At 40.1% G+C, this 23,424-nt stretch overlaps 1 protein-coding gene across 1 annotated transcript in view; it reads left to right on the plus strand.

The window, feature by feature from the left end:
• LOC110833425 (uncharacterized) overlaps positions 1 to 23,424 on the plus strand; it is an 85,370-nt gene that overhangs the window by 46,041 nt on the left and 15,905 nt on the right. Inside the window, exon 2 of the mRNA XM_022071455.2 lies at positions 21,979 to 22,114. Coding sequence (XP_021927147.2) covers positions 21,979 to 22,114 — 136 coding nt within the window. The remainder of the gene's footprint in view (positions 1 to 21,978; positions 22,115 to 23,424) is intronic.

Below are 23,424 nucleotides of genomic sequence, written 5' to 3' on the forward strand. Positions count from 1 at the left end.
CTTCCTGCATACACGTATTATGCAAGAAGTTTCTTTGTTTAGAACGCAGTTCCATCGTGTCTGATATTAAAAGAAAAATTTAGTTAGTCCTGAAGATAGATGCGTTATATTCTTCGGAAACGTTGCTCTGTGCCTGCGTATCCATAGAGTGTTACTGCCCACAAGAGCAATATTGACGTCATACTGTGAAAATCTCAGACCTAATTACATTAAATTTAAATTTTGAAATGAATGGTTTCTGTTTTTATTTTAATATGAAATTCCTGTTAATTACATACAGTATACTTATAAACTCCACGGTGGTCTAGCGGTTAGAACGCTGGCCTCGGGTTCGATTCCCGGCGGTTCCCGAATTTATAACTTGTGTTGGGCAAGGCCGTGGTCTAGGAAACACGGAGTTTTCCTCCGGGGGCTTCCCCGGTTTCTCCATTCACACACAGAAGAAGGCAATGGCAAACCACTTCTGGATCATCTGCCAAGAACGTATATGAACAGGTCCCAGTCCGAGAAGAGGATGGAAGGATCCTGTTCATATGGACCTGTCGTCAGGCAGAACACTAAATAAATAATAAAACTGCTTATAAACGCGCACGGTATTGGGAGACACCGCACGACGTTCTGTGTTCAGTCGGAATGGTTCTTTGGCCCATCAGTAGCTCACTACCACGGCTGTGAATTGTTCCAAGATCATAAGGTCAATGAACCCTAAAATTACAACCAATTACTCGACACCAAGTTCAGCGGTGCATTAAGACGCCAGCCCTGATATAACCGGGCCGTAGTTTACGATAGGACTGCAGCGCGTTTGAAATGCGAACGGACCGATAACTGTCAATATCACGTGTCTTAATTTATAGAAGGGACCTCATTCCGCGTTTTTCCTGTACCCGATTTGCTGATCGTGGGATTATTCATCTGTGTCTTGCACATCTATACGTTCAATTGCGAAATAGCGATGTTTGCCTTACTCCTGCTGATTTGGTACTAGCATAAATGGTCCTAGACGTTTTTCAGGTTGGCAGGACGTAGAGCTGATAATTTCACTCGTAAAGAAACCATAATATTTTCTTTACCCTGAAATCATATTTATAACATTTATGTTAAAATCGTTGCAATACTCAATATATGCCTTTTCGCACAAAGTTTTTACATCTGATAAGAAAATTATTTTTATTTTAGTAAAAATTAGATGAGATGACACACAGTTTGCCTTACTTTACGATACTACAAGTTTAATATGAGCTACAATTTCACAAAGTATAAATTTTTATCGTTTTGTTTTCATGACAAAATCACACTTGTCAAATTAGGTGACATCTGAAAAGACTCATTTATAAGAATCTACTTATCACAGTTAATCTTATCAGGAACACGTTCGTAGGATATAGTATAGACTTACGAATTCCTATTAATTTTATTTTAAATTTGTAAGCGTGATATAAGTTCAAGCTTTGTTTGATATAACGCTATGATACCACGTGTAGCATCTCACCTTTAAATATTCGCCATCTTCATAACACTGCCAGGTAGCGCGTTGCCTCTAGTCAAGAATTGTGTTCGTGATGTTAAACTGAACATAATTTACATGTTATGTTCCGGGTATTTTAAAGCGTGAATACTACCAGAACCTTAATTTTCTGAACATTTTTAATGAAACGCTAACCCGCTACGTTCAACGCATAAGCGTACTTGTGTATTGGCATTGTATTGTGTATCGATTCAGGCTTTTTAAGCTTACTGCTGTAAGAGCAGTGTTAAACTGGCTGGAAAGCTGATAGTGGCTTTTTAAACTATAGTCAGTCATTGGAAGGCGGAGGGGAAAATGAGGCAGGAGTGTGAATAAATATTTTAGAAACTTTGGGCACAGACAGCAATGTAAATGCCACGTGAGGTTTGAAGTTTTCGTTACAGTGAAGATATCGTTCTTCTGAGTTGTGCGCCGTGAAAATTTGTGGGTAGATGCAGAAGTTATTGAGAAATATACTGTTATTTATCTTCAGGGTTGAAGTCTTGTTAATGTCAACGTGACGAGATTCTGATTTGTTAACGTCGTTCCTAAATTTGTCGACTTTGCAAAATTTTCAGAACAGTTTGTCTCAGCTTTACGTTCGATCATTCACAAATTTCTTGTCTGGGTTCGGTTCCATGTTGTAAACGTTCGTAAATTTGCCATATATACTGAAAGTTAGTTAGAGGAAAATAAAGGATTCAGAAGTGTTTTAAAAATTTAGATCGTCTTGTACCTAAATTATTTACTAAATAACTATGAATTTTATGCGCAGGGACGTGTTCATCAAAATTAGTCACTAATTATTCTCCTAGATCCACAGTTCATGATCTCTTCAGTATGAAAACAAGGCCATTCCACTTCGCGATATAATTTTCCCCGACTTGGTTCAAGTGCTGAAGTACCACGTAACTGAACTAATTGCTCCATTTGAATGCAGAACCCGAAAAGTTCACGCTACTCGACAAATATCCTGTGGAATTACGTAACTGAAGCGATATCTCCTCGCGTTGCCACTCGGCAGTGACGTGGTTCATTCCCAGAAACGTGTCGCGGTTTAAGACAATTTGTCCTATTTTCCTGCGCACTGCCCTCTTGTGGGCCCTGCGTTATAACATTGAGAAAAGTATCATAGTTGTACAGTAAGAAAGTGCGTGCGTACAGTATATCCCAAAAAGATGTACACGCTTTAGTGGCCGCTTGTCCGTCATTTGAACATCTACTACACCAGATTCGTTAATTCACTAAGTCACAATTGTGACATATGTAATGGTTTAGTTTATGAACATGCCTTCATTTATTTATTGGATGTGTATATATATTTTTGAGGCACTCTGTGTCATTGCACACACGTATGCAGTTGTGGAATAAACCCGTTGAAGTTCAACGGGGAATGATTTCTTTCGTATTTTAATGACTCTCTCCCTCTCTGTTCCTTCTCTTTATTGCCTGCGTAAGTACTACAAAAGCTGCCTAATGGTAGCAGAATTTGTGAGGTGAAACATACGCAGTCTTACTAAGCGTTATTTTATTTATTTATTTTATTTAGTGTTCTGTCTGACGACAGGTCCATATGAACAGGATCCTTCCATCCTTTTCTCGGACTGGGACCTGTTCATATACGTTCTTGGCAGATGATCCAGAAGTGGTTTGCCATTGCCTTCTTCTGTGTGTGAATGGGATGCCACGGAGAAACCGGGGAAGCCCCCGGAGGAAAAGTCCGTGTTGCCTAGACCACGGCCTTGCCCAACACAAGTTATAAATTCGGGCACCGCCGGGAATCGAACCCGAGACCCCCCCCCCCCCCCGGATTAATAGGCCATCGTTTTTAACGCAATCATAAACAGCGTACTGCAATAGTTGCACGTAAGTTGCGTGGTGATTGTTCGTCGCCTGGAAGTAAGGAAACTGCCCCGAGAAAAGCATCATACCTGAGTCAGTAAAATTATTGAGTTTGACCTAGTCGACCGGGCTTATGTTCCTGACAGAGGCAGGAATTTGGCCCTACGAATATCTTTGGAATATCATTTAACACTAAATAAAAAGCTGATTTGTTTTTATACTTTTCAAGAGAGCGGCTTAAGGATCATTCTTATTGGTGATTTTGAGATATTAGGAATTTCGGCCGCATTTAAAAATTAAGGATCCTTGTATATGATAACTGTTTCTATACTGAACGTAACAAGTTATGACTATGTAAAAAAAAGTAGAGTTCATTATCAACATTTATCATTACCTTAACGTTTCCTGAATAATATTTTAATTTAGTAGTCCAATTCACTGGTCTCGCCAATATTGTGATGGCGTAATGATAAGAAAGTGTATTTATACAGGAATTTCCCTTGTGGGACTAGGTCTTTGTATCATAAACAGGCCACAGAATTGCTACGTAATCTTGCACCAGGGGCGGAGTGCTTATTTAGAGTAATATTACCCATATCTGTAATCTCATCTACAGCCAGTACCTTGTATGCGTGAAACAGTTGTTATGTTTCCATCTAAAGTTGTTACATTGCAATAACTCAGGTTGATGGTGTTTGAAAATTGGGTGGTTAGGATAATGTTTGGACATAAGGGAGACGAATTGACAGGAGGAAAGTGAAAATTGTTTAATGAGGAGCTCCATTATTAATACTGTCCTCTGTGACATCGTTAGGGCGATATATCAAGATGGGCGGGGCATTTAGCGAGCTTGGGGGACATGAAAAATTATACGCGTGCAACGTAGGGAAGAAACTAATCGGAAGACTTAGGCGTAGATGGGAGGATACTATTAAAGTGGATGTTAAGGAAGATTGAAGGTTTTGACTGCGTTCATCTGGACTGTTGTAAACATGATAATGAACATTTCAGGTTCCACAAAACCCGAGCAATTTCTTGACTAGATGAGCTTACTGTTAATTTCTCAAGGACTCTGTCCCTTATCCGTCAGAACTGATACAGGACTACGCTGTAGCAAATATTCTTACATGACAGAAGTAATATTCCAGATTCTTCTTCAGGATTTCGGAGTCACGTAGACTTGATAAAGTTTCGGAGAAATATTCTTGATGGACGATGGAGGCGGTAAGCTTCTTAGTAACGTTCGGGTCTACCGAAGAGTCAACAGGGTGTCGAAACCCAGATCATCATTGAAATTATCAAGCAGAGATGTATTTGATGTTCGTGTTCGACGTCAATATATGCGGAATGAACAGAAGCCTCACAGAGCAAAGCCCTGATGATGGAGGCAGCAAGGACCTTTGAAACGTAAGAACCCAGAAGAGCCATTTTCATACTCACCACCGTGAAAACCTCGAATCCTACCAGAATTTTACCATTCTGTTCCAGTGACCATGAATACAGGAATGTTTTTCGCTGTTCGAGAAAAAATATTCTATGTCGAAAGTCACATTACGAGTAGAAGTTACGAAACGACCAACTAGGAATTTGAAGGAAAATGCGTTTTTTTACGAACAGTTTGTATCGTTGTGCCAGGCCTACATATGGTTCGTATGATAAGTGACCATTACGTCAGGAATACGTATTTCGTCCTATATAGTGACGCCCACCCAAATGTTAATCGAGGCTTAGAGCGATGTAAGTTGTTTTTATCACAATCAGTAATTTAACATGCGAATCGGAACAAGTGGTACCAACTGAAACATGTTTTGTAATGACGAACAACACACGCGGCCCGCGATGCTATGTTTCACAAAATTGAAATTAGCCTAAAATATATTGAACAACTTGCGCGATATTCACACCACAGTAGCCTAAGGGAGATTTCATCTGGAAGCCAATCGAGATTGGCTTGAAAAAAAAAAGGCAAATGCACGAGACAAAGCTACTTTTAAAATACTGGGGCAACTTCCCCAACGTGTAGAGTTTACTTTATCGAAACAGAGTATTTGTTTTAATGTGATGGCTTCCAAGCAAGTGTCTGGTTGTAATCTAAAGTATGTCTATACCTCCACTCCCCCATACGTCTTCGTGGCGTGGGGATTTATGAAGCACTAGGGATTTTGCCTTTACGGGAAAAGATTTGAGATCATAGTGCGACAGTACATCAGCTGTGTGTAGACAAGAATTTGAAGACGATCTCAAGTGTTCAAGTTTTGACTATTACTTCTTACTTAACATTACTTTCCTATCCTTTTCCCACTTTTATGTACAGTACGTGAGGTGACATCACGAAACAGAAAGACTTCACATATCCTATGTAATTGTAAGGCGATTGCTGAATAAATATTTAGCCGTTTTGGCATACATTTTCTGAAACCAGGCGAACTTCGCGAGGTGTCGCTAAGAAGTTCTGTGCTTAGAAGATCAGGGATGCACAAAAGATCATTTTGGACGCATTGCAAGGGTTGCTTTAACGCCCAAACAAATTATTTACACACATTCATGCGTGCACCCTTCCAGTACTTCACAAAGTTCTGATATGTTTCGTTTGTTCGTGAAGAAAAATGTTTCTCATCGTAGTTAAAATGATGAAAGCGTCGTAGTGGATTCGTAAATATGTTTCTGACAAGAAAACAAAATTTGCAACGGGAATTTTTAATGAATCGAGAGTTATCAAAAATATATCTAAACTATTTTACTTTTTAATCGGAATTTACAATAGTTTTGGAACAAATTTTAGGTTTGCGATAAATTTGTAGCTTCGCGTGGACACATACATATATACATGCACATAATTTCGCTTTTACGTGCTTAAGAAATTGGCAATTTGATCGTCAAAATACGTCTTGTTGCAGAATTTTTCTGTAACCAGCATCAAAATTTCGCTCACGTGTGATTTCTGTCTTCCACAAAATGGTTGGTAGCCGTTGTCTCGAGAATGCTCAATACGCGAAGCAGATTGGACATCCTTGGCCAAGGTCATTAAGAAGTGAACTGCTTTCTCGTGATTAGTCTCTGGAGAAAGGGAGAAAAGTGAAGTGTTGACACGACACAATGCAACTCTTAACACTAGTTCCCTTCTCCATATACATCCTTTTCCTGTGCATATCTCTTCTCCTATTGTCTGCGTAACTTTGTCTGGGGAACAATGCCATAGTCTTTGTGGCATATCTGGCTAATACCACGTGTTAAAACAGCGAACATTTTCGGCCTGGGAACACCTAGTTCGAGCTACTTGAAATCGCCTCCCACGTTTAGATGAATAATACAGACGCGGTCCTGGGTTATGACACGTTTTGTGTAAAATGAACATTGTTTATCAGCGTATTAAAGTTTAGTAGAAGTTGGCACGTTTGGTCCCCACGGAACTGAATCTGTTTTAAAGGCCTTACAGATTCTTCTTCGGAGCAAAATCACAGAACTCAAAAAGCAACAGTCTGTCGTTCGAGTGTTTTCATTCTGACAGATTTACAACACTTCCTCGTCAGACATATTTATGCAGAAGATTTCCGTCTGAATCGCCCTGATGACGGAGGCAGTATGACCTCTGAAACGTTGGTTAACATCGACCAGACTACACAGCGCAACAACCCAGAAGACAGAAATCTTCATACTCTGATGACGGAGGCAGTATGACCTCTGAAACGTTGGTTAACATCGACCAGACTACACAGCGCAACAACCCAGAAGACAGAAATCTTCATACTCATCGCCCTGATGACGGAGGCAGTATAACCTCCGAAACGTTGGTTAACATCGACCAGACTACACAGCGCAACAACCCAGAAGACAGAAATCTTCATACTCTGATGACGGAGGCAGTATGACCTCTGAAACGTTGGTTAACATCGACCAGACTACACAGCGCAACAACCCAGAAGACAGAAATCTTCATACTCTGATGACGGAGGCAGTATGACCTCTGAAACGTTGGTTAACATCGACCAGACTACACAGCGCAACAACCCAGAAGACAGAAATCTTCATACTCATCGCCCTGATGACGGAGGCAGTATAACCTCCGAAACGTTGGTTAACATCGACCAGACTACACAGCGCAACAACCCAGAAGACAGAAATCTTCATACTCTGATGACGGAGGCAGTATGACCTCTGAAACGTTGGTTAACATCGACCAGACTACACAGCGCAACAACCCAGAAGACAGAAATCTTCATACTCTGATGACGGAGGCAGTATGACCTCTGAAACGTTGGTTAACATCGACCAGACTACACAGCGCAACAACCCAGAAGACAGAAATCTTCATACTCATCGCCCTGATGACGGAGGCAGTATAACCTCCGAAACGTTGGTTAACATCGACCAGACTACACAGCGCAACAACCCAGAAGACAGAAATCTTCATACTCTGATGACGGAGGCAGTATGACCTCTGAAACGTTGGTTAACATCGACCAGACTACACAGCGCAACAACCCAGAAGACAGAAATCTTCATACTCTGATGACGGAGGCAGTATGACCTCTGAAACGTTGGTTAACATCGACCAGACTACACAGCGCAACAACCCAGAAGACAGAAATCTTCATACTCTGATGACGGAGGCAGTATGACCTCTGAAACGTTGGTTAACATCGACCAGACTACACAGCGCAACAACCCAGAAGACAGAAATCTTCATACTCATCGCCCTGATGACGGAGGCAGTATAACCTCCGAAACGTTGGTTAACATCGACCAGACTACACAGCGCAACAACCCAGAAGACAGAAATCTTCATACTCTGATGACGGAGGCAGTATGACCTCTGAAACGTTGGTTAACATCGACCAGACTACACAGCGCAATAACCCAGAAGACAGAAATCTTCATACTCTGATGACGGAGGCAGTATGACCTCTGAAACGTTGGTTAACATCGACCAGACTACACAGCGCAACAACCCAGAAGACAGAAATCTTCATACTCACCGCTGTGAGAACCTCAAGTCTTACATATTTATGCAAAGTTTTAGTTAGTTATTTGCAGAGTAATACATACTATGATTCTTTTAAACATCGTAGTTAATGAAAGTAATCTTGTTCATATATCTGTAAATTTCAGTTTCAGTAAATTTATGGAGAAATCGACATGCAACAACAATTATTATTATTATTATTATTATTATTATTATTTGTTCTTACAGATGCACAGGGATTTCTGAGTCATCTTTCACAAATGCATTTTGTGGTGATGTTTTTTTAGCTGCACAAACGCAATAATTAATTCGCTTACGACATGCATACTTTAATCTTTTCAAGAAATTTGTTGATTGCGCAAATATATCAAGTTTTAAAAGCTCAGTTATCACAGTAATGTGTAAGCAAAATGTAATATGAAGTTGACCAGAATTGGTAATGTTAATTACTGTAAAATATAAAAAGATTTCAAATTTGAGAATGATATATTTTCGAAATGAGAAAATATGTTGTGAAGGGTTCCTTTTTAAGTCAGATGCTATGAAGCTGTTACAGCGTTTATTTATTCACATGCAGAGTGAATTACCATCCATACCAAGCTTTGAAAAATTCACGGTACCTCTGATATTTATCTAATAACTGGGAGGCATCACATTTCGAGTAATCGTTCAAACACTGTATCGTGAAATTCGGCTTTAAACTCGTTACACGTAACCCAAAGGCACTTTATTACTTTTAACGTGAAATGTTTTATTTTAGTACTTTTTTAATTAGAACGACTTCAAAAAGTAGTAGCCTTGGTGATGTGTGCGGTATATTTCACCATGTAACGTTGGCAAGTATAGCGTTTTGAATTATGTAAACACTACGCGAGGCAGAGATTTTTACACGGTACGGTTAAAAAGAGGATTCAGCCGCTGACGGCAAACCGGGGGGTCGCAAGTCGCGGTATATAACATTCTGAATCGTTAGTAGGCTCTTGGATGTTGAGAATTGTTACATGTTAAAAAAAGGTGGTAGTTGTAGTGACCACAGGGCTCTAAGTGTTTAATGGTATAAGCCTCAGTGCGGATTTAAAAATAACCCGTCATTTTAAAAAGTGTTTCAGAAATATTTATGCTTTAGAAACCAATTGGTCTTTCATAAACCACATGGTTTAAGAATAAGGTAGTATATTTGCGTCATATTGTGAATTAAGTTAATATTTTAATATTTTCCGTCAAATCACAATTTTTAATTAGATGATAAAATATAAAATATTTTAAATATTATTTCACGTTCCGCATCGAATGATTGATTTACAAATTGGAACGTCTTTTACGACATGTTTCGGTTATATTTAACCGTCCTCAGGTATAAATTAGATTGGTAAATTTAAAACTCGAATTACAATACTTTAAATTGTAAAGGATTGTAATGTCGTAAGAGACGTTCCAATTTGTAAATCAATCATTCGATGCGGAACGTGAAATGATATTTTAAATATTTTATATTTTATCATCTTATTAAAAATTGTGATTTGACGGAAAATATTAAAATATATGGTTTAAGAAGTAACTCGGCAGTACGTACGCATATTGTATTAAAGGTTTTTGTGTGATGTTGATCCTTGTAATGGAGACGGGTTGTAGTTTTTGATATATAAACTAAGGTTTTAAGTATTATTCATCTGGCCCTCCCACCTTCAAATTCGACTACATAGGGTTAATAATAGTTTATGTTTTATTAATGCCTGCAGTTCTAGTAATATATCGTACGAGGTGCGATCGGAAGGTTTCCAGACTGCGCGTATAAAAACCCGTACACTTATCTCAGGTATTAAATTCTTCCATCACCCTCGAAGTAGTTCCCCTGGGAGTGAACACAACGATCCCAGCGCCGCTGCCAAGCCTGGAAGCATCCCTGGAAATCTTTCTTTGTCAGCCTGTCAATCACCATCTGCGATTCTGCCTGAATCTCTTGCCAAAGACTCGCCAAAACGGCTACGGAAACCTATGAAATGCTAAAGCAAGCATTTGGGGAGTCCGCAATGGGTCGTGCACAAACTTGTGTGTGGCATTCACGTTTTAAAAATGGCCGAACCTCTGTCGATGATGACGAGCGTTCTGGACGGCCATCTTCGAGCACAACGCCCGAAAATGTTACGAAGATTCGGCAGGCCATTCACGAAGATCGACGTCGTACCATCAACGACTTGTGCGACATTGTTGGGATAGGCTATGGGACCTGTCAGCTGATTCTAAAGGAAGAACTCCACATGCGACGCATCATGTCTGAGGACCAGAAGCAGAATCGACTTCTCGTTTGTCAGGAGCTCAAAGATCTTGCAAGAACCGACCCCAACTTCCTTTCTAAGTTCCGTGTGACTTCTTCCTCTTCCCAAAGATGAAAATTTAGCTAAAGGGAAGGAGATTTGAGACGATAGAAGAGATTCAGGCAGAATCGCAGATGGTGCTTGACAGGCTGACAAAGAAAGATTTCCAGGCTTGGCAGCGGCGCTGGGATCGTTGTGTTCACTCCCAGGGGAACTACTTCGAGGGTGATGGATGAAATTAATACCTGAGATAAGTGTACGGGTTTTTAATACGCGCAGTCTTGAAACTTTCCGATCGCACCTCGTATAATTTAAAATTCCTGTGCACTCTTGTACGCAGAAGAGAGTGTTATATTCCGGAGCTAACAGCAAGGCCTCTTGCACCAATAGAAGGACAAAAGTTTATTCTTGCTTGCATTAAGAACGCCTAGCTGTCATCTATCATTCCCGGCACTTCTCATTCAACGCTCCTCTGAGCGTATTAACTGACAATGTCTTGAATTCTTTCTTCTCTGATTTCGTCCTCGGAAACTATTCACATGGCACGATCTGCGTCAGCGTCAATTGTACAGGCGGCTCCATGTGGATCTTAACACAAGTCTTCTTACCAGTACTCCCGACCTCCCTCTAACGTCGCAGGCTTTGGCAACCATAAACATTTTCCCCTGCGTTGTTCCATAGTCCAATGTAATAGGCGATAATCGCGAGTATAAAAATAAGCAGTCACGGATCGACAGCCGACAAAGGGTGGTCATCCTGTTCAATTCGGGTAAATGAAATGTTGTTACACAGGATCTTATATAATATTAAAATGGGGTATTAACGAAATAGGGTGGGAGGCTATGAACTGAACGGGACCGTTCGGATGTTCTTTAGAATAAACCCTGCGAATCTTCCTATACTACAAACTGCATTGAGGAAAGTGTATAGTTGATCGAGCGTTGTTAAATAAAATATAGACAAGGAAAGTGGCACATGATATGATTTTGGACCCGTGTCCAGAAGTCCTTCATTTCTGTAGGCTTTCTGATAGTGTATTAGTGTTTTGTGTGGTCCGTATATTCCGTATTCCAACACTGGACCCAGCGGTAAAGCTTAAGTATTCAGGGCCGGAGGAATTCTAAAGGGAAGAAAGAATATTACAGTGCCGTGTAGCAACGGTAGCGTAGAGTGTATTCAAGGGAAGTTCTTCAACGTTTGCTTATCACATTTTATGGACTTAAAGAAATGTAGGAAACGAGCGATATTCGTATATACTCGTAGAATTTCATTATTATTTACGACATGTAATTAACCATTTGGGCTACATATTTTTAAAGGTAGTACAGAAACATATTTACAGATTTTGTGTGAAATATTTTTAGTTATATTTTAATATTACAAACATGGCGTCTTTGCGAAACTTCATGGTTATATCTGTCAAGTTCGACTCTGCGATAAAATTGGTCGTTGAATTGTTTATTATTTAGGACTCATTTCTATTCTTGCCGTATGACTTAAGTCCAGAGAAATATAACAACAATAAGTCCATTCTTAATCTCTTGGGATTCATGGCATCGAATTTCTGAGCTGTTTTTCTTCCAGAAACACGTCAAAGTAACAATTTTGATAGAATTCGTGTCCGAATAAAGTTTATTTAAAGGCGCTGTCAGACCGTTCTTTGGCGACATCTGTGGAATTCTACGATCTGAGTGTTGCCTTGTTAGGTTGAAACCCTATCCATGTACATGGGACGAGGGTAAGTCCCCCAAGAGTGTAATGTATCAGTTCTGTTCGATCTCGTGAGCTCTTGGTGTTTGTTTCAGCTTTTCGTCGAATTTCTTTAAGTGATCTCCACTTGCCCAGTACGCTACTATCTCTCATGTTACAATATTTTACTAATTCCGTGGAACAGAGTTATTCTTTGAAAACTAATAGTACGTACAAGTAATTAAGAATGCTCGCGCCTTTTATGGGAAGCGTAGATTTGTTGCCCCTTTAATAAGATCCCGCAAACTTTCCTTGTCTTGAACCAAATGTACTCGATGGATAATCCAAAACCTTATTTCTCTAACATCCGTTTCAACATCATCCTTTTTTTTTAATAAAATTTGGTGTTGTAGACCTATCCGTGATTTTGATTTGAGGTTTAGTTGGTGGTGAAGACGACTGTTGTAGTCGTCTAGGTTGCGAAGCCTTATAATCTTGTTCTGGAAGAACGTTGAAAACGACCTAAAAGACTACACCAGTGGTATTCAACCTTTTTTGTTCGCGTACCCCCAGATATAATTTCTCTTCAACTTTGTACCCCCAAAGTTGTTGGTGTATAATTCAAGTTATACATAGTATATAATCTACATCTAAAATAAATTAAATAAATTACATTACTGATTATTCAGTGTTTATCATAAAATAATATATATTTTTTTAAATTTCACGTACCCCCTAAGATGTCTTCGCGTACCCCCAGATATAATTTCTCTTTAACTTTGTACCCCCAAAGTTGTTGGTGTATAATTCAAGTTATACTTAGTATATAATCTACATCTAAAATAAATTAAATAAATTACATTACTGATTATTCAGTGTTTATCATAAAATAATATATTTTTTTTTAAATTTCACGTACCCCCTAAGATGTCTTCGCGTACCCCCAGATATAATTTCTCTTTAACTTTGTACCCCCAAAGTTGTTGGTGTATAATTCAAGTTATACTTAGTATATAATCTACATCTAAAATAAATTAAATAAATTACATTACTGATTATTCAGTGTTTATCATAAAATAATAAATTTTTTAAAAAAATTTCACGTATCCCTAAGATGTCATCGCGTACCCCAGGTTGAATACCACTGGACTACACGACGTCACAACCCCCAGCGACCACATTCTGAACTCTCTTTAGAGTGCAGACCTCATCTCATAATAAAAATATAACGAGTTTGTCACCAATTGATAAGAGCGGAAGGCACTGAAGAGTATGAAATCAATAAACTCCTAGGAACTGCAAAACATAAGAAGTGGGAAAGCGGGAAATTTATTAGCGTGCTGCCCGATCCAAGTTTTCCTTTTAAAACTCCTCGTTTGCTGCTGTGAATAGCACAGAATGATTTCAGCTTGCTTGCGAAGTGTTCTCCATTACAAGCAACAGAACAATTTGCATTTATGAATACGTACAATAGAGGTACGTCGATGTAGTAGCTACTGTTTTACTAAAATATTCTGTTTTTTTTAATGATCTCAACTGAGACTTAAATCATAATTTTACGTCTTTCTCTCAGGAAGCGAAGTGTGTTCAAATCACGTAGAAGTTGGTTTTTTTTTTTTATATATTTTATATTTTTTTCTCTATAGGAAAGAATGGTTAGAAATGTGTGTTCGCTTTTATAAATATTCTGGCCACATCGCCTTAACGTCGTATGCCTTCTGTACGTGAGTTGAGGTTTAATTCATTCTTAATTATTTTCGCTAATAATATCCTATTTGCTATTTGAATTTCCTATATTATTCAGAAATTTCACAACTTTCGATTAATAATAACCTTCTGTTGAATCAGAAGATAAAATTTCGTAATCCTTTCGATTATTTGAACAAGAGCTTAAATTTTTAATAAATATTTCCCAAATAATAATGTTCTTTGTTATGACGCAGTGTAGATACGTTATCATCGTCCCTAAAGACGGAGACGCTGTGTAAGAAATGTTGGTTTCTACCTATGAGTCCACACGGCGACACAACTCATAACAAATGAATGATGAAATCAATGAGAATGCGATGGGCAAGGCATGCAACACGCATGGCGATGTCGTCCAGAATTTTTATTGGAGTTCCTGAAGAATAATATTAAAGTGGATACAAGGGAAACAGAGTTAAGGCTGTGGACTGGTCTCATCAGACTCATGATGGGGGATTATTGGCGGGGTTTTGTGAACACGGTAACGAACCTGCCGGTTTAATAAAAGGCTTGGTATTCATTTGACTAGCTGTGTGTACTATTTGCATCTGAGGAAGAACTCTGCTCCATGCAATTAGTTATTTCGTATTAAATAAATTAGAGCGTTTGTGTTGTTACACCGACAGAATTTTAAGTGCAATTTTGCGCTGTACGGAGCCTAGTAAAATGTGACGTTATGAAGACGGATTCGGAATTCTAGTGACAAAAGAACAAAAGTTTTGTTATAAGATTGCCATTGGCGAGACGTGACTGGAATTAGCGCTGCAGACGTCTAGAAGCTTTGTGGTGGAGAAAGCAGACTTAGTTCGTTGTTGCGCTGTAACCTGCCTTATTTTACTGATCCTGTTTAAATGGCTTGTCCGGTTGTGAAGCGTATCTTTGTATGCCTGAATACAGACATGTAACCTACACCTACACCTACACCTACACATGTTTCTGAGGTTTCGGGTTCTCAGAGCGACGAATGTGATGTCGACTGTCATTCGTGATGTTGCACGACATAATGAATTCTCGAGCTACCAGCCGATTCAGGTGGTTTAATGGAGAAAACACCAACGTTTCGAGAACCATCATCCCTGGACCCTTAGGACGAGGACGAAGATGGTTCTCGAGACTTTGATATTTTCCTTCATTAAACCACCTGACACGGCTGGTAGCCGGAGAAGAATTCATCATACTTATTATTTTATTCAGTGTTCTGTCTGACGACAGGTCCATATGAACAGGATCATTCCATCCTTTTCTCGGACTGGGACCTGTTCATATACGTTCTTGGCAGATGATCCAGAAGTGGTTTGCCATTGCCTTCTTCTGTGTGTGAATGGGATGCCACGGAGAAACCGGGGAAGCCCCCGGAGGAAAACTCCGTGTTGCCTAGACCACGGCCTTGCCCAACACAAGTTATAACCGGGAATCGAACCCGAGACCCCAGGATTACAAGGCCAGCGTTCTAACCGCTAGACCACCGTGTATATCATCATACTTAGTCGCCGTGAAAGATTCAGACGATGCGGAAAGTTTTCAGTTATAACTGACCCCAGATTTGTTCTTCGGGTGCTGACTGTTAAATGTTGCGAAGAGATACAGAACCAGTAGGGAGAATCATTTTTACAGTATGTTCAAATTAACGCGGAACCCTTACGAGAGCGTGCAGTACAGCTGTGAGCGACGTAGCGGGAACCGATGAAGTCACAGTGGGTTTCGAGTTGCGCGGAACACACTGTATTTCCCCGATGACACGATGCCTAGGCGTCTGGGCAAGGGTGCCATTCTTTATACACTGAAGTTGTTGCTGAAGGGGCACAGCAGGGGGGCGTGACGTATCTGGCTCTTTTTGTGTCAGGAGCGCTGTAAAACTGTCAGAAACGAATAACCCCATTTTTCTGATGAATGCTCGAAACGAAAAGGATTAAAGGTACTGCAGTCCGCATGCAGAAAGAGAGATTGGTTGGACAAGATGTGCAGGAGAGGGATCCATAGTCACACAGCGAGCCTCGAGACAGGATCCATCCTTCATTCTGAAGAGTTCGCATCGCCGTTTTCTCCTGCTTGGTTAGTTTTGCGTCTTGTGTGGAAGTCCGCCTTTGTTTTCGATGACAAAATAGTGTTTTTCGTCTGCGAAACTGTGGTGTTTGTGCCTTATTTTTTTACGTTTAAACAAATTTTGGACGCACTCAATAGACGAATGTTTAGATTCACAGAAACTACGTGGTACTGGAAAGGATACTTCTCACTAGCAAGTTGGGCTTGGAGATGAAGAAGAAACTGGTGAAGTGTTACGTATGGAGCAGAGACTTGGACACTCAGGAAGAAGGAACAGAAATACCTGGAGAGTTTCGAAATGTGGTGTTGGAGAAGAATAGAGAAGATCAGGTGGACGGATCGAGTGACCAACGAAGAAGTATTGAGGAGAGTCAACGAGCAAAGAAACATTCTGCAGGCGATTACACGAAGGAAAGCTAACTGGCTGGGACATATTATGAGAAGGAATGGATTACTGAGTGATATCATCGAAGGCCAGGTTGAAGGAAAGCGAGGACTGGGAAGAAGATTGATACAGCTAACCGACGATCTTAAACAAGGAAAGAAGATGACGTTCCAGGAATTAAAGCGAGAAGCCGACAATAGGGACAACTGGAGACCTCTTTTTGGGCAGAGCAATGGACCTGTCGTAAGACAGAACACTTAATAAATAAATAAAATAATAAACTGGAAAGAGTGTACACTCACATTCTTCAGACATATACCCATTTACCTTCATGCACCGCCTGCTTTAACATCCAGTAACTCAATCGTATTACAATACGTAGTGTGTAGGACATGATACATCTGTCATGAGAGCCTTGTGTAAAGAGTTCTGATTTTCACGCCAGCGAGACCGTACGTACGTACGTACGTAAAGCAACAGACAGGCAGAAACAGTGGAAATTAAAAGTTTCTCGTCCAGAGTGGGTCCTCCTGCTAACTGCAGACAAGCTTTCACACTAGAGATTATGCGGCACGAGTTTAACAATTATGTACTACCCCTATAAGTTCATGACAGTGTGTGATGTAATGCACTCTTTAGTTTATAAAAAAAAATCATGACCACACTAGCTTTTATCTACGTATTTTAATTGAAATCCCCGCGTGCGTATAATTTGTAAGGCCAGGTTATATTTAACAGAAGATGGAGGCAGTGTGTTCCTCACCGTTAATACCTATGTACACGTCTGTACGACGTCACAACTCAGAAGAGCATTATTTCGAATTTAATTAATTATTTTTTGTGGTTTGTTTTAAAAGGTCTTGGATGGTCTGTTTATTTAGTTAATTAAAATTAATCTCGATGACTATGAACGTTTACACAAAGCAAATTTACGGTATAAAAAATATGGAAGACTATTAGCTAGTATTTCAGGCTCTGGTCTTTGCCTTCAGCAGTAACTGGGTTATTATCTTAAAATTTGAATTATTCTGCGAGAAATGCAATTGTTAAGCCAAGAAATGCAAAGTCAAGCTACCGCCATTCCAAATTTACCCAGTTAATGAAATTAAATATTCATATACTACCTTTCTGAATTACCTCATGACTAATCTTTTATTAGGCTCACTGAAAGTACCATAAAGTAAATGAACGAGTGAAATTTGGGCATGAACTATTCCCAGTTTTCCTGGGTTTTTCTGGTATTTATGTTATAACTGATAAGGCGTCTTTATTTCTGAAATGCCTCTACCGATATATTTAAATATTTAGTCCATTATTAAAGCTTTTTCAGCGTATATTACGGCCTGCAGATGGAGGCAATATATTCTTCCGAAAACTTGTTATCTGCCTACAAATCCGCACGGCATTACATGCCAGAAGACCAAATTGTTTCTAAATACTGAGTTTATCTTGTGTTTATTTGTATTCTAACAACTCTGTTGTCTTCTAAGACGCATTACACGTTTCTTTAGTGTACAGCATTTGTTTCCGTCCAGCATAGAAGATGTTTTGCATGCAGTAGCCTTTGTTCCCTAGCGGGTTTATCTGCGTGGTACACACACAGTTTGAAACACTAACTGGGACAGTCAGAGATTTCATCACTTATGTTGGGTACACAAACAGCTTTGCCTCCGTTTGCTATATTTATTATTATTATTTAGTGTTCTGTCTGACGACAGGTCCATATGAACAGGATCCTTCCATCCTTTTCTCGGACTGGGACCTGTTCATATACGATCTTGGCAGATGATCCAGAAGTGGTTTGCCATTGCCTTCTTCTGTGTGTGAATGGGATGCCACGGAGAAACCGGGGAAGCCCCCGGAGGAAAACCCCGTGTTGCCTAGACCACGGCCTTGCCAAACACAAGTTATAAATTCGGGCACCGCCGGGAATGGAACCCGAGACCCCAGGATTACAAGGCCAGCTAGACCACTCATATCCTAAAATATGTATATTGTGGTCTTGTGGGTTGTAACACTGTGTGAACTTGCAGGCAGGTTCTCGTATAAAGGAATAACATACCGCCTCAATCTCGTTTCTACCCTGACGGTGTAGGCAATACGTTTCTCCGAGACGTTGGTACTTGATATTTATAGTGTTATACTGTCTTCTGGGATATTACGCGGTGTAATCTGGTGGAAGTTTGAAAACGTTTCACAGTTGCTTTGCTGCCCCTGTCATCAGCAGCTTTGAAACTTTCTTAAATTATGCCAGACTACACCGCGTAATATCGCAGAAGACAGTCATGTTCACGTTGTGTTTTTACTTAAACAAGATTTGTTTAATAATTACGCGTGTGTTAAAAACAACGTTAATACGAAATTATGGTGGTGATGTTTATTTGTCTTCTTCAAGTAGAAAGCAGGAACGCGGCACTGCGGAAACCCCCCCCCCCCCCCAAACCCTCTGTGCTCTGCGTATTTACTTCTCTCTGTCTGCATGAAACAACAAGTTTTCGGATTTGCACGTGAGGAGAATTGTAATCCCAACATGGACTAGCATCACCTTCCGATCCTCGGGTTAACTCAACAGACATGGACCTGTCTTCTGGGTTGTAGCGCCGTGTAGTCTGCTGTAATTAGGGCGTTCGCCCTAATAATGGTGAAAGCAATGACCTCTGAAACGTCAGTGAACTACCAGACTACACGGCACAAGTTTACAGGAGACCTTCGCCTTCGTTCTCGCCGGCATTAAACCTAAAATCTTACTTATTAAATCTATAAGCTTCTCGAACGGAAAAATTGACTATGATTTCCTTCTTATGTTTCGAGTGTTGAAGGATCCTTGATATACGAGGTGCGATCGGAAATTTCCAGACTGCGCCTATAAAACCCCGTACACTTATCTCAGGTATTAAATTCATCCATCACCCTCGAAGTAGTTCCCCTGGGAGTGAACACAACGATCCCAGCGCCGCTGCCAAGCCTGGAAGCATCCCTGGAAATCTTTCTTTGTCAGCCTGTCAAGCACCATCTGCGATTCTGCCTGAATCTCTTCTATCGTCTCAAATCTCCTTCTCTTTAGCTGAATTTTAATCTTTGGGAAGAGGAAGAAGTCACACGGCGAATAAGGAGGGTGCGGGATGACGGCCATGGTGTTTGAGGCCAAAAACTGCAGAACTTTGAGGGCGGTGTGCGCTGGCGCGTTGTCATGATGCGTCGCATGTGGAGTTCTTCCTTTAGAATCAGCTGACAGGTCCCATAGCCTATCCCAACAATGTCGCACAAGTCGTTGATGGTACGACGTCGATCTTCGTGAATGGCCTGCCGAATCTTCGTAACATTTTCGGGCGTTGTGCTCGAAGATGGTCGTCCAGAACGCTCGTCATCATCATCGACAGAGGTTCGGCCATTTTTAAAACGTGAATGCCACACAAAAGTTTGTGCACGACCCATTGCGGACTCCCCAAATGCTTGCTTTAGCATTTCATAGGTTTCCGTAGCCGTTTTGGCGAGTCTTTGGCAAAATGTGATGCACACGCCATTCCGAAATCGCAGGAGGGTCGGTGTAATGCACTACCAAAACGCCCGTAACTAAGAAACAAATGCTAATTCGATGATGCCGGCTGGCACATTGATTCACTATGAATGTAGGCCGCACCCCCTAGCGGCAGAAGCTCGTACTACATCCGGTTCGCCCTGTATTGACACAGTCTTGAAACTTTCCGATCGCACCTCGTACGTGACGTGGACGAGACGCGTTCTTCGTTACCAGCGTTTCTTTGAAGCCATGAACATAATTTCCTTTGTTTTTATTCGACGGTTTCGTCGGGATTGAAAATAATCGGGTGCCGTCTATTCATTCGTGTTCCAGACAAAAAAAGTGAGTTACGTATGAAACGAAATTTAATATTTGTATTACAACGAGCAGTTCGCTGTACGTGAACTATGTATAAGTTGTCTTGGAAATTTCATTTAACCTTAACCCAACATGCATACCTCCTCTTTTCCTGTTTTATAGCTTTATTGCTGTAAGATTGGACACTCGGCTGCAGAGAATGAAGTAGGAGTTACGTAAGATAAGTGCGCGTGGCGTCCATGTTGGTATTATCAGGCACTGTCTCTATCGGTAACAACTCAAAACCATTGGTTGCTTACTTCAGACGTAAAACACTTACTTCACTACAACTTGCTCTAGTGGAAATTAAACGAATGTGTGGTGTATACACTGAGTTATCGTTGGTAATGTTGGTTGTATAGTTCAGTGGTTTTCAACTTGGGGTACGCGAAGACATCTTAGGGGGTACGTGAAATTTAAAAAAAATTATATTATTTTATGATAAACACTGAATAATCAGTAATGTAATTTATTTAAATTATTTTAGATGTAGATTATATACTATGTATAACTTGAATTATACACCAACAACTTTGGGGGTACAAAGTTGAAGATAAATTATATCTGGGGGTACGCGAAGACATCTTAGGGGGGTACGTGAAATTTAAAAAAATATATATATTATTTTATGATAAACACTGAATAATCAGTAATGTAATTTATTTTATTTAATTTATTTTAGATGTATATTATATACTATGTATAACTTGAATTATACAACAACTTTGGGGGTACAAAGTTGAAGAGAAATTATATCTGGGAGTACGCGAACAAAAAAGGTTGAATACCACTGGTATAGTTGGTAGGATTGTCACATCTAACTTATTTATACTATGCTGTATTTTGTAAACCAAGGAACAGTGAAACACCAGCAATGCAGGAACACGCCTTAATCGGCACGCTATACTTCTGCAGTGTATAAACATAATAATTTTACACCCGATAGTCTGTAACAAAGGACTGGGTTATATTTCTGTATCTCTCAAATTAAATTTAGCGAGTTGTTACCATTTCTGCAAATTTGGAGTCCAGAGAGCTTAAATGTTTATATTAAATAATATACAAATAATTGAAAATACTAATTGCAGTCCTTAGCGCATATGAAATTGAAAATATTTCGTGTAATCTGAAAATTTAGTCAGTCGTACGAAGACGCGGTAAAGTTTGAAAATACTTATATGTAACTGATGACTGATCGATAGGCAAGCCCGCAAGTCGGATGACTTAAAGGGTTGAAGATTTCTGTCGTCTTGGTAGAAGTTTAAACCACGGCGCTGTAACCCGGGTAAACTTTTATCAAGACTGCTCGGCACTACAACTCAGAAGACGTAACCTCAAACCTTACAACCTAAAGGGTTGTTCCGAGATTCTTAACACGCGCCCTTAAATTTCAGGAATACTGTTCTGCATTTATTTTCCAGAGGATTGCATATTTGTAGGTGTGACGGAAGGCTGTAATTATGCATCCCCATAACTGCGTAATTCTCATCATTACATGATGTAATTCAGGATGGTCTAAGATAACACGTTTTAGGTTTAAATTCCAATATCACATTTTCAATTGCCAGGGGGAACATACGAAGAATTATCCGATTCTCATTTATATTTCAGTGTCGAATGTGGTGGAGTCCCAGGACTGTAATAAGACTGAGGAGCTGACGAAATGCGTGAACCCTATCAAAGTTCTCAAGGATGATAACGAATTTGGATTCTCCATCAATAAGGAAGAACTGGACCGACTCTGCCCGTAAGTATCTTTTTTTTTTCCTAAGCATCAGGCCAACAGTGGTTATATGCATAAAATATAATTAAAAATATTCGTCACGTTTGTGGGTAATATTTTTGAGTTTCCCGTGGCAAACCTGTTAAAGTGATTACATGGCTACCATTGCCGTGGTATTTCTGTGAGGGAATTTTTGGTCTTACGATTAGCAACACTGAATAATGTGCCGTGTAGTCTTGTAAAAGTAGACATTTATCGTAGGGAAATTGGGTGAGAGGTTGTAAATTGGTATTATCTGGCTCAGGATAGAGACACATTGCAAGCTGTTGTGAACACGGTAATTAAACTTCGAGTTTTGTGAGAAAAGGGAACGTCTTGATTAGCTGAGCGAATGTCAGGACTGTACAGACTCAGATACTGAGATAGGGGAGTACCGGCCACACACGATTCAAAATTAATTTTTCCAGACTATTCTTTTCGCATAGATTGTACACCAAAAATTTTATTTAGTATATTCATAGATTCTGACGAACAAACATGAACTCCAGATCACGTCCACATTTTATTCGCTTTGTTAAGAAACGCATAAGAAACAGTTAAATGCGTAAATATATTTTTCTTTATATCGTGTCATTCACATTGATTTATCCAGGGTTAGAACGACAAAACACCATCACCGGAAATGTCCATAGAACTGAAATGCTGATTGATTCAGCGTGTTAGTTCTGGAAATAGTAAGATACGAGGTGCGATCGGAAAGTTTCAAGACTGCGCCTATAAAAACCCGTACACTTATCTCAGGTATTAAATTCGTCCATTACCCTCGAAGTAGTTCCCCTGAAGTGAACACAACTATCCCAGCGCCGCTGCCAAGCCTGGAAGCATCCCTGGAAATCTTTCTTTGTCAGCCTGTCAAGCACCATCTGCGATTCTGCCTGAATCCCTTCTATCGTCTCAAATCTCCTTCCCTTTAGCTGAATTTTCATCTTTGGGAAGAGGAAGAAGTCGCAAGGAGCTTAGAAAGGAAGTTGGGGTCGGTTCTTGCAAGATCTTTGAGCTCCTGACAAACGAGAAGTCGATTCTGCTTCTGGTCCTCAGACAGGATGCGTCGCATGTGGAGTTCTTCCTTTAGAATCAGCTGACAGGTCCCATAGCCTATCCCAACAATGTCGCACAAGTCGTTGATGGTACGACGTCGATCTTCGTGAATGGCCTGCCGAATCTTCGTAACATTTTCGGGCGTTGTGCTCGAAGATGGTCGTCCAGAACGCTCGTCATCATCGACAGAGGTTCGGCCATTTTTAAAACGTGAATGCCACACAAAAGTTTTGTGC

This window comes from Zootermopsis nevadensis, unplaced genomic scaffold (assembly GCF_977971745.1).
Source record: "Zootermopsis nevadensis isolate Lab colony 2312 unplaced genomic scaffold, Znev_1.0 Znev_ptg000025l, whole genome shotgun sequence".
Taxonomy (NCBI): Eukaryota; Metazoa; Arthropoda; class Insecta; order Blattodea; family Termopsidae; genus Zootermopsis; species Zootermopsis nevadensis.